Below are 12,748 nucleotides of genomic sequence, written 5' to 3'. Positions count from 1 at the left end.
TGGTGAATGCCTAGATGGCTCTATAATCTGATGCAGCTGAAATCTTTCTCAGAGCTTAAAAGTCACTTTTTCAGCATCACATCTCTATGTCTTGGGTTTGATTATGCTTGACTCTGTTTTCTCAATCTGAATTTTTTTAAAAAAACGAACTCCGAGTGGCTAAGGCATATCTACGGATGCCCTTATTTTTGGCGGACCGGAGAAGTCCGCCGCGTGGACCGCCCCAAGGGGAGAAAAGGGGTGGTCAGTAGGGCAGCGCGAGCCACGTGACCCGGGGGCGTAGACCGGGGAACGCTCCCGGAAACCGCTACGCGAGTTCTGATTGTCTTTCGCCCGGGTCTGGTTCTCAAGCCCCGCACATCCAGGGAGGCGGAGTTGGAGCTAGGCCCTTCGGCTCGGAGGTGGACGGACGCCGTGTACAGCGAAGAGCCGTGTGGATCTGAGGCAGTCTGGTAGCCCCCGGCCGCCTGCGGACCCTGCAGTTCCGTCATGGCGAGATTCTGGGTCTGCCTGGCCGGCGCGGGCTTCTTTCTTGGATTTCTGGTTTTGCATTCGCGTTTGTGTGGCTCCCCGGTGAGTTGAGCAGTGAAGAAATAGCTGTCGGGTGTGTGGATAGCATTATTGAGAGGCGACGCCGCTGTCGTGGGATGGAGGTGGCGGGCCCTGGCTCCCGCACTAGCTTGTCTTTTCCAAAAGCTGCCCCGGAGGCGGAACTACCGATGTCTTGTTTTGTCTCTTAGTCTTATAAAGTTTGTATATGCGATCTCGCCATTTCCCCGTTTTCTTTCTTTCCCTAGATCCCACTACATCTTCCAGGAACTTGCGGATTTGTATTGTGATCGCTTTGGTCTTTAGACTTAGAAACCCATTTTTTCCGAATCATTTCTGTCCAGCAGTCTCAACAGCTCTGTGTCAGCTGTCAAGGCATGCTTAAAAATAAGACTTTTTTTTTTTCCTTTCTTTTCTTAACGTAGGGGGTAAACTGAATCTTAATGTTCTGAATTTTTTTTTTTTTTTTTTTTTTTTTTTTGTTAAAGGTGTTAAGGAAATTTGCTTTTCAAATTTCCTGGAGAACCAAGGAAATTCCTTACCGGCTGGATGTGGGTTGGCCTAAGCATTCAGAGTATTTTACTGGAGCAACATTTTGTGTTGCAATTGACTCCCTCAGCGGATTGGTTTACATAGCTCAGGTTAGTAAAATTGGAATTTAGAAGAAAAAAATATGAACACAAACGAAGCAGTTTTTTCTTGTTTTGCTGTACTAAGTAACCATATGTTTTTATATTATGTTAATTGTGAAGTTTGTTTTTTTTGAGTCGGTTTTAAGTAAATACTTAGATTTTGAATGTAGTAGATATTAATATTGTTAGGTTTTGAAGCTCTTTTTTTAAGCATTAAATTTCTTGATTAACCTTCAATTTTTGTTTCTGTCTACCAAAATAAAGATTACTTTCTAAAAACTGATCCTATCTAAGCAGTTATTTTTATATGCCTTCAGAGAGGGGATAACATTCCAAAGGTATTAGTGTTCACAGAGGATGGATATTTCCTACGATCCTGGAATTACACAGTTGACACACCTCATGGTATATTTGCAGCCAGTACACTACATGAACAGTCTGTCTGGATCACGGATGTAGGAAGTGGTATGTGTAGTAATATCTATTAAATTCTCTTGCTAGAAATCATATTTTTGCCCATGTTCTTGCTTGTACGCTTTAAAATCAAGAGTTGCTACATCTAATTGTAATCTCTTTAATGATTTATCAAATCACTTGTTTCTAAAAACCTCTATGTTACACTTCTGTAGAGTCAAGGGACTTGACTTGTCAAGGGACTTTTCCTCTTTAAAGCATCAGTTGTGACACCATACTTGCAGGGATCATTTTTATAATTCGTTAAAGCATCAGTTGCTTTTCCCAGGTTAAAATTCTCAATCTCTTCTCTGAAGTCCCCAAATAGCAATCTCTGAAGGTTAATGAATGGAGTCCTTGTCTTATTTTCCTTTACCCTTTTTCTTTCAAAAGAAATTCTGCTAAGAAACCAGAACTACTTTGTTGCCCAAAATGCAAGATTTGCAGAAACTGCGGATGTTAATGTTTCTGAAATCCTACCTACTGCAGCATGTCTGCAATCTCTTCCACCGAATACTTTTAATAGAATGTGTTGCAAATCAAAGTAGGGACAGCTGGGTTTATAGCTCTGGATATTTTCAGAGATAGCTGTTTGCATATTCTTGTGGCTTAAGACAGTACCAGAGATAACCTGGCATTATTTTCACAGGATCTCAGGAATGATTGGGATCATTAAAGACAGTCTTTCTAGTATTCTTTGGCCCACGTACATTCAGGGCTTGAAGGACATTCTGTTTCTTCATTTCTGGCTAATTTCAGATAACATTTCGGAGTTAATGAACTCTCAGTTTTTGTTAGAAGTGCCATTACCAGTTCTTCTCAGAACCCAAGAGATTTCTTAGCCTCACCCGATTCATTACTTTCCAGATGTATTTTGGATAATAAAATTCCAGTTAAACAAAAAATTGAGATTACCTCCGAGATCCTTGTAATGCTATAATGAAATGTGACTATTTTGACTTTTTTTTCCCCAGGACTCACTGTTAAAGGCCTTTACTTTTTAATTTATTCCGTTCATGTGATCGTTTTTTTGTAAATTACCTCTTTGATTCCCAGAAATAGAACACACATGACTTCTTCATTCTTTCCGTTAAAGGGTTTCTCATGAACAGATCTGAATTTATATTCCTTCCCAGTTTTTGAAGAAATACATTCCCTTTACTAAAAATATGGCTGTAAATGAGCCTTAAAAACATAACAGAACAATGTTACATACTGGTCTTCCGGTTTTTGCCAACTCTTTAGAAACTTTCAAGGTTGCTTTCGTTAACAATATTTTGTTCTCTTATTGCTACAAATTATCTCAAGCATTCAAATCAGGTATAACAATAAATCTTTTTTAAGATGGAGCTGTAATTCGGGTTGATTCACTTTATTTCCAGTCAGTTCAGTGTATCCAGTATATCTTCTGCATGCCTATTTGTTAGTTTGGTCTTGGTATGACTTCAGGTTGATTTCTGTTAACCACATTATGGTTTTTTCTTAATTATTAATATTTTACTTTATATTTTTGCTTGTGAGATAATTTTAACTCAAGTCTTGATATAAGTGAGAAAATACACTAGTGATTTGGAAAGATTTCATCTCTTAGGAAAAAAAGTTAATGGGTCGAGTTTTGAATTTGTTTCTACTATGAGAAAGTATAGTTTTAAAAAACATGTGTTGTAGTGAACTTTTTTGTTGACCTACTAAAATTTGAGATCTGCACATGATTGACTGAAATAATGATTTCCAAACATAAGTTCCTTTTCTAGTTCCTTCTTGGTTTCTTTTTATAAAGGATTTTATTCAAGGTCATACTGTTGTTATGATTACAAAAGAAAATTTGCAAAAGAATACAAAAGAATAATTTAACATCATGAGCTTTCTGTATAAGGAGTCAGGTTTTTTGGTTTTATTTGAATTTAGAATGTACTTATTTTGGAGTACTTGAATTTTAATCATGACAGATTTGGTTGTAACTAATGAAGACGCTTTATTGCTTGTGAAATACAGCATTTAATTATATGAGCCTATTAACTTTTTATTATTGTCTAATTCACTAAATTCTTGCTCTGTGCTTACTTGAAAAATGTGAATATTTGGACAGTGGTTATATTTGTGACATGTGCATGTTTTTCTTTAAAGGATCTTACGGTCATACTATTAAAAAATACAATTCCTTTGGTGATCTTGTTCAAGTCTTGGGTACCCCAGGCAAAAAAGGCACCAGTTTGAATCCCCTGCAATTTGATAATCCTGCAGAATTATATGTAGACGCCACAGGAGATATTTACATTGTGGATGGAGATGGAGGATTGAATAACAGATTGATCAAATTGTCCCAAGGTACATGGCTTCCATGGTATCATAAGAATGTTATTTAATAAGTTGGATGTGTTTAATTTGTTCAGTACTTGGTATAATATTGTAACATATATGTGTGTGTGTATTTTTTTAAGAGAGAGAGAGTATAATCGGGGAATTGGGGAGGGCAGGGGGAGAGGGAGAGAGAGAATCTTCAGTAGGCTCCATGCCCAGCAAGGAGCCTGACACAGGTCTCCATCTCACGACCCTTGAGGGAATGACCTGAGCCAAAATGTAGCTGGACGTTTAACTGACTGAGCCACCCAGATGCCCCTACAACTATTCTGTATTGTATTGTATATGAAGCTGTGTGTAACGGGCTTGAGTGGGATGTGTGGGATGGCTAATAATAAATGATTCTGATAATAAGCTTGCTTATTTTTGAAAAGCTAGGTGTTTCCTTTGAATTAAACTGGAGGCAGTTTGGGAATTTATAGTGGGCTGAAGAAGTAAGTGTTTATTCTATCCAGTTAAGAAAGACAAGTTTAGGAACCCGGCATCCCAGAGCTGAGATACCCTTCAGTTTGATTGATCAGCTAAAGTTTCATTGTATTTATTGCTCTGTGTTCTCAGTAGTAGTCTAGGTGCAGGTCTATTTAAGTTGAAACCGCTAAATGCTAATCTATGGTATTGATTGTTAAAGTAAAATAAGATTAGGAGGAGGAGGAAAGTGTTCATAAAGCAAGTGGTTCTTGAACTAAACTGGTTTTGGTGGGAAGAGAAGAGGTGGGGGAGGAGCATTTACAAGGCTCTATCACACAAGGTCTCCAGGTAATTAACAAGTCGTCTAGGAGGGGAGATTAGGATGTAATTTTGGAAGAGTAAAAAATAAGATTTGGAATGTTCTTGGAGGTTTACCTAAGAATTTTAAAGCCATAATTTTGCTTTTAAAATGTCTTGAGGTTTTTTTTAGGAAAGTGATATTATAGAAGCAGGGTTTTTATAAGACTCCGTACTGTATCAGGATATATTTGCAGTAAGCTTTGTCATTTGGAAAGAGCATAGATTCATACATGGAGGTTATGTAGTCAACTTATTACCCAGTAACTAAGTTTGGTTGGTGATAGTTAAAGGAAGGTGAAGTGCAGATAAAGCAAGAATCAGAAAAATGATTAAAGAAACAACCAAACTCAGGAGACAGATTGAACACAGGTATATTGGTTTCTTATGGCTGCTATAAAAAATTGCCACAAACTGGATAGCTTAAATATAAATTTATTCTCTCATATTTTTGGAATTCAGAAGTCTGAAATCTTTTTTTTTTTTTAAGATTTTATTTATTTATTTGACACAGAGAGATCATAAGCAGGCAGAGCAGCAGGCAGAGAGGGGTGGGAGAAAGCAGGCACCCCGCTGAGCAGAGAGCCCAATGTGGGGCTCAGTCCCAGGACCCTGAGATCATGACCTGAGCTGAAGGCAGAGGCTTAACCCACTGAGCCACCAGGCACCCCTAGAAATCTGATTTCTATAGGGCTGGCCCTACTCCCTCTACTGGCCCTAGGGGAGAATCCCTCTTTGCCTCTTCCAGCTTCTCATGGTTCTAGACATTGCTTGGTTTGTGGCAGCATATCTAGTCTCTGCCCCAACTTCAGATGGCAGCCTTCTGTGCGTCTCTGTGTCTCAAAACTCCCTCTCCCTTCTCTTACAAGAACACTAGACATTGGACTGAGGGTCCATCTAAATTTAGGATTTGTCTCATCACAAGATCCATAACTTAATACATCTGCAAAAGTCAGTGACCAATAAAGTCACATTCACAGGTACAGGAATACCTGTGAGTTGGATATATCTTTTGGGGTAGACATACAATTCAGCCTACAACAGGGATAAATGAGGGAGACAGACTATAAAAATGTAATGAGGATTTTTAAGCTCACAGGAATTGTAATACCAAGTAACAGAATAGTTGGGAAGGGAGACACTGACGTGAATCACACACAGTGGTTTTGAGTGATGAAACACTCAAGTGAAGATAGTAAAGAAGTCGATTAAGTGCTTGAAATGGAATTTTGGCAGGGGGCATAAAGCATAAGAATTAGGCAAACTGCTCAATACACAGAAAGCCAAAAAAGCATAATCATTTGGGGGTATGATTGAATAATTATTTGCAACTTAAGACATAAGCTATATCACGCAAATGTACAAGGTATTGTATATGTTACTCTGACCAACTGTATTTGCCATTGTCAGATTTTATGATGCTTTGGCTACATGGAGAACGTGGGACGGGGCCTGCTAAGTTCAACATACCTCACAGTGTTACTCTTGATTCATCTGGTCGGGTAAAAATACACTGTCATTGTGTATGAAACTGTGTGTCTGAGAGTGTGAGAGTGTGTGTGTGTGTGTGTGTGTGTGTGTGTGTGTACACACCTCTCTGTTTATGGATCTTGGTGCACATGTGTGTCTGGTCATCTGACTATGAATGTTTGTGGTTTTCTATACCTGGGTGGGTCTGGGCGTTTCTTCTGGGGCTGGGTATACCCACATACTCTTAAAAAATGTCTAGTCCTATAATAAAGAGAGTTCCCAAATTATTTAGAAATGAACAAAATAGATTTCCTGAGTCACTTTAAGGTAGAAGGAACAAATAATGGAGTAGAACATAAGTTACCTGAAAAAGGAAAGAGTTGCCTTTCTACTAAAAAACTACTAGGATGGGCACCTGGGTGGCTCAGTGGGTTAAGCCTCTGCCTTCGGCTCAGGTCATGGTCTCAGGGTCCTGGGATCGAGCCCCACATCGGGCTCTCTACTCAGCAGGGAGCCCACTTTCCCCTCTCCCTCTGTCTGCCTCTCTGCCTGCTTCTTGTGATCTCTCTCTCTGTTAAATAAATAAATAAAATCTTCAAAATAAAAAAGAAAACTAGGAGTGTTTGAATGTATTTTTAATTTTAGAATTAAAATAATTCTAGAATATGTTGATCAAAAGGGAGAGATTAATCTTGGATGCTTGAAAATGAGAGCTACCCAGGTAACTTTGACTGGCTCCACTCTGGGGAACGGAAAGCTGTAACTGACACATTTCAACCCATTTATTTTTCCCCCTCCTATCCACTACTACCTCCTTTGCTTTTATACACCTTTAAGCATATATACCACTTCTTTGGGGTTACTTTCCTATGACCAAACCCCTACCCAAAATGTTTTATATTAATTTCTCCTTCTGTTTTCCTATAGTATCCTATACTTCCCCATTACAGTAATAATCACACTATAATATAATCAATCATTGTCTCCCTTAACAGAATGTAGGCTGTAGGAGGGCGTATAATGAATCTCTTTTGCTTTATATCTCGGTGCCTGGCACATAGTAGTCTTCTTATGAGTAACTGTTAGGTGACTAAATGTCTTGTTGTAGGATGGATACATCAGACTATCTTGGCTTCATACCATTAGAAATTTAATCCATTTCTACTTCTGATTCTGTGTTGAGCACACAACCTTTTTTTTTTTTTTTTTTTTAAGATTTTATTTATTTGACAAACAGAGATCACAAGTAGGCAGAGAGAGAGGGGGAAGCAGACTCCTCGCTGAGTAGAGAGCCCGGTGTGGGGCTTGATTCCAGGACGCTGGGATCATGACCTGAGCCGAACGCAGAGGCTTTAACCCACTGAGCCACCCAGGGGCCCCGAGCACACAACCTTTTGATTGTGATTGGCTTACATGTAGACAAAGTGAGATTGTTTTGATCATAAAATCTTCAGGTATTTCCCATTGTAGATAGGAAGATAGCTGAACCTGTGAATTTTGTCTCTGAATGGGGAGGTAGAAAGTTGGAATTCTGGTTTAAACACATTACCCTCCTGTGCCTGGTTAAATACTTCCTTCTTAAAGTAAGAATATGATCAAGTTTCTGAGCAGACAGGACCTAGACCCAGGTGAATTCTCCACGGTAGTAAGTGCCCTTTGAGAAAGCTTGGAGAACATTTGATGGGGCTACTCTGGCATTACTGAATGATGGATAACGATGGTGTTCATTTCTGCACACTGTGTTTTAACAACAGTCATTGCCATTCAGAGCATTTTACATGATCAACTCATTTAATCATCACCCCAGTCCTATATGAAATGTTAATTAGCTCCAGAGCTGAACTTGCTGCTGGTTTTTGTTTTCTTTTGTTTTTTAAAGATTTATTTATTTATTTATTTGAGCGACCAAAAGTGTGTGCATGTGCCAGTTGGGGTAGGGACAGAGGGAGAGGGAGAAAGAAAATCTCAAGCAGACTCCCTGCTGAGTGTGGAGCCCAGTACAGGGTTTGATCTCACAGTCCTGTGGATCATGACCTGACCTTGGGGGCTTAACTACATGAGCCACCCAGGTGTTCCTGCTATTGTTTCTTAAACAAGATTTCTCATAATCAAAATCTGTTCAGTAGGAAAGATAATGCTAACCGTCTAAAATATTCAATCCTAGGGTCGAAACTGTATTTCTTCTTTGGTTACCCGTCTAAGGCATAATCCCAAAATCTTTAAGAAAATCCATCCTTATTAAAGAATCTTGAATCAGGGAATGATCTTGAAAATTACCTTACTTAGGGATCAACACTCTTTCTGAAGTAATACAGTGAGTCTTTATTTGTTTCTTGTTGTAGATGAATTTAGTGGCTACTAAAACTCATAGGCATTGACAGATAGTCAGGGTTACCCTGAAGAAATAGTCCCTGAATCCATGAACCCTAGAAATCCGAAAATCCTCAAAGGAGGACTTGGAGTTCAGCAGGGCTGGCCCACACTTCCAGTCCATTCTTACATACCCCTCTACAATCCTAGCCTCATGTCAGAAAATCATTTTGCTGTATGTATGCTGTAGGTTGCATATGTCAAATATGGTGCATGAAATGTCATTTAGGGTGTATCTACTTTCCTGTCTCATAACAACAGTTTGCTTTAATAACTTGTTTCAGCCTACAGCAAAACGAAATTAAACCTGTTGTTAGCTTCCTGGCATTCTTGGATACTACTAAAATCTTCTAAGCACCCTCTTTCGGTGGGTGGTTTGGCACTTCGGACATTCCTTGGTAGATAGCAGGTAGACATTCAGTGATACTGCAGTAGGAATGAATACCTACCACCCCCCCACCCACCCCCCAGGAACTAGGCTGCGTTGCTTTGTCTTTGTCTTCTAATGAATGGGATGGCAGAACTCAGTGGGACAGAGAATTCCTGTTGGAGTAATGAGTAAATTCTCTTGCTTCTCAATACTGTGCTAATCCTCTGCATCACAAGAGAAGACTCCAGTTTTTTTTAGTTATTCAGATGTTTGGTAGAGCAAACAGAGCATTAAGTGTGGGCTTTGGGTTAAGACAGGTGGCTGAAAGTGGCTCTCCTACTTACTATAAACTCACTTCCAACTACAATTTCCTGTCTAAAGACAGCGCTTTCAGTACCTTCTCTTTTAGGTTCTCTGAGAACTAAATGAGATGATGTATGTGAAACTAATGGAAATAAACATCCTTCCCATACCTCTCCCCTTCTGTTTTCTTTCTCATTTATGATATGGATCTTTTCCAAGAAATACTTTTTTTGGGTTCTCAGGTGTGGGTTGCTGACCGAGGAAATAAAAGAATTCAAGTATTTGATAAAGACACCGGGGAGTGGTTAGGAGCATGGGATAATTGTTTCACAGAAGAGGGACCTTCTTCAGTCAGGTAAATTTTTTTTTTTTCTTTAAAAACGCTCCTTTTATTAGGTGGGTGGGGGATGGGCTGAATGAGGCATGGGCCTTAAGGAGGACACTTGTGATGAGCACTGGGTGTGATATGCAAGTGATGGATCACTAAATTCTCCCCCAGAAACTAATACTACACTTTATGTTAACTAACTACAATTTAAATAAAATGTTGAAAGGAAAAAAAAAACTTGTTTTATTTGGTGTATGTTCATTTCTTTGAAGAGCTAGCTGAAAGGTCAAATACTATTAATTTTCAACAGGTGAAAAGGGGGCAGAACCAAGTATGCAGAGAACATGTAATGGTATTTTAAATCCCAAGCAGAGTGAAAGAGGTTCAGCTCCCCATGCACTGTAGGACCCAGGTCTCAGAGATAACATATGCTGGACCTCCTACAGCCTTCACCCTTGAGATACGTGTGATGATTTTTTAAACGTAGAATGAAAATAGAAATCTTGAGTCTGTAGTGTCAGTCCAGCACAGACTCTCCGTTGATTTCATTTTGTGTGGTTCTCATGTATTGTTTTTGTTTGTTGAAACTGTTCTTTGGCTGTGTTTACTATCACAAATCTGTAAGTTCTCCTTGAAAGCATCTTTCTGCAAGTAGAGGAGTCTAGTGTTGTTTAGCGCCACAGGGGATAAAAATGTTGAGAAAGTCAACATTTTAATTGATTCTGCATACATTTATTCTGTAAAATGTCTTTTTCCTTAGATTTACTCCTGATGGAAAGTACGTGATTGTAGCCCAGCTGAACCTTAGCAGGCTCTTACTGGCAGCGGCGCCTCCAGTGGGAAGCATTGGCAACTGTTCTGTGATCAGCACAATCCAACTAGCAGATCAGGTTCTACCGCATCTCTTAGATGTCAGTGGAAAGACAGGAGCAATCTATGTAGCAGAAATTGGAGCAAAGCAAGTACAAAAATACGTCCCTATGAACAGCTACTTTCCTTCATTCGGTTCATAATGTTTCCTTTTGTGGAGAGTTCAGATTCTCAAATTCATTGTGAAATCCTTACAAATAATGTTCAAGCATAAGAATGTGTTTCTTTATTTTTCTGTGACCTGGCGAGAAAAATTTGTTTTTATATCATGTTGCTCTTTTTGTGACTTGGTTTTACTTGTAAGTGCATAAGGATGTTTTAACGAAGGAAACGTAACACTAAAAAAATGAGGTAGAAAAGAAGGACTAAGGTTGTAACCTGGGTATTTGCCCTGGGAGACTAATTTTCCCTGAGGGGAAGAGGGAAAGGAATAAAAATGGGTTTTGCAGGATACATTGAATTTCATGTGAAGAACTGCAGACCTCAAATTTGTTGACCTTATACAAAATGTACATTTTGAGAGATCGAGTCAGATGGGTTCTTGATTAACAGGGACCCACAGGATGCTAGCTCCTACAGATTCAGAGATGAAGCTGCTTCACAGATGAAGCTGTGTGCCTTTTCTGGAGCTTGTAGTCCGGTGGGGAGACAAGTGTGCAAACTGTTGTAACAGTGACAGCAAGGCTTAAGTGTAGGAGGACTTTTGGGAGTAGGAACATTACTTCTGACTGAGGAAATCCTGGAGATTTTGCGAGGAAAGTCCATTTGAGCTCCAACTTCAAAAACTGAAGAGGGGAAAACAACGTGGGCCAAGTGGAGGAGTTGTAAAAAGTTACAGACTTGCTGGGAGCTTTGATAGGCTTTCTTTTAAAAGCCCATCTTGGCTTGGGTCCTTTAACTGTGAGATACTTAATCTCAACCTCTTAATGTCGGAATAAAACAACAGGCGTTTAAGCACTTTACTGAAAGGGATCTTTACAAGTATTTACTGCAATTTTTTTTTTTAATTAAAGGTAGCATTAAAAATAGGGTCTGTCTTCAGTGCCTCTTCCTATTTCTCTTTTTCTTTCTCTTTTTTTCCCTTCTTTTCTTTCTTCTTTTTGTTAAACATGTACTCAGTTCATTCCTGACATCTGTCTACCTCAAAGAAGTTTTGGAATTATTTATATGGGGATGTGCACTGAATACTTCGCACTATTAAGGTGAATAATATCTTACCTTTCTGCCCCTTTGGTTTTAATATTTGCTTCCCAGCGAAGACCATCTTTTCAGTTTTTTTTCTCATTTTTTCTCAGTTTTGGTTGAACCTAGCCATATGATATTCTTTTGGGTCATTCCTCCCCGTGTCTTATATCCATCTCCCTTTTTATCCTGTTCTTGCACTGCAAGCCATAAAGCATGTGAGAAATCCTGAGCTGCCTTTCTCATCACTCATTATGGCTGCTGTCTGTTTTGCAGACTGCAGGAAATTCACTGTTTAGATGCTTGGATCATATCTTGATGCAATTAGGAAGGTAAATCAGCCAACAGGAAACTTTTCCATGTTCCAAGGCCTTTGATAAGTATGTTTGTGCCACTGATCAAGCTGTGTGATCTTAAATGAGTCATCTTAGTTTTTCTCTTTAGTAAAAATTCCTCCTCCAATAATGCTGTTAGGATCAGATGTACAACAGACACAAATGTGCCCTCTGAAATATATAGCTTTGAGTACTTCAGAGTACTTTGAGTACTCTGAAATACAGATTATATATATACTCCAAAATATAGCTTCAAAATTCTTAACAAAGTTCCTTCTAAATGTGCCATTTACCTGATACCAACTATCAAGTCTGCCTGAATTTTGTGTTTATTGGTTTTTTCCAGAATTTATTCTCCTGAACTTTATGCAGCTTAACCAATATAGTAAATTTATTTGTATAAAAGAAAGTGATTTGAGGGTTTTGTTTTGTTTTGTCTTTAAGCGAGGACGAGAAATCCAAATGTCTCTTAGGAATGCAGGTTAGGTAAGCTGATCTTATCCTTTTAAAAATGTTATATTTAACCATGTTTTATACTGGTGTCCTATAAAACTTGCTGAAAATTTTGTTGCCATATGTCTTGCTAGAACTGTCTATCAGTATTCCTGTAATCATAGTATTTCACTTTTTTCCTTTGGATTAATTGACTAAATGAGAAAATGTCTTCTCTTGTCGTTTAAAAGATAACAAATTAAATTTTTGGAAAGAAAAGACAATATTCTCTGGCTCTCTATTTAATGTTGAATTTTATTGTTATAAA

The 12,748-nt window shown here is 38.7% G+C and overlaps 1 protein-coding gene across 1 annotated transcript; it reads left to right on the top strand.

The window, feature by feature from the left end:
• The first annotated feature begins 244 nt into the window (after positions 1-244).
• NHLRC3 (NHL repeat containing 3) lies at positions 245-12,706 on the top strand. Its single transcript, XM_032314653.1, has 7 exons — positions 245-573; positions 1,038-1,190; positions 1,499-1,646; positions 3,762-3,962; positions 6,171-6,262; positions 9,516-9,628; positions 10,362-12,706. Exons 1-7 carry the CDS (start codon positions 490-492, stop codon positions 10,612-10,614), a joined length of 1,044 nt encoding a protein of 347 aa, XP_032170544.1. The 5' UTR covers positions 245-489; the 3' UTR covers positions 10,615-12,706.
• The last annotated feature ends 42 nt before the right edge of the window (positions 12,707-12,748 follow it).

Source organism: Mustela erminea, chromosome 15 (genome assembly GCF_009829155.1).
Source record: "Mustela erminea isolate mMusErm1 chromosome 15, mMusErm1.Pri, whole genome shotgun sequence".
Taxonomy (NCBI): domain Eukaryota; kingdom Metazoa; phylum Chordata; class Mammalia; order Carnivora; family Mustelidae; genus Mustela; species Mustela erminea.
Note: the sequence above shows the minus strand (reverse complement) of the source record. Positions and strands in the feature narration are given on the sequence as shown.

Coding starts and splice junctions, on each gene's coding strand:
- NHLRC3 (XM_032314653.1), top strand. CDS start 490: ATGGCGAGATTCTGGGTCTGCCTGGCCGGCGCGGGCTTCTTTCTTGGA. Junction 6,263..9,515: donor CTCTTGATTCATCTGGTCGG/GTAAAAATACAC, acceptor TTGGGTTCTCAG/GTGTGGGTTGCTGACCGAGG. Junction 9,629..10,361: donor GAGGGACCTTCTTCAGTCAG/GTAAATTTTTTT, acceptor CTTTTTCCTTAG/ATTTACTCCTGATGGAAAGT.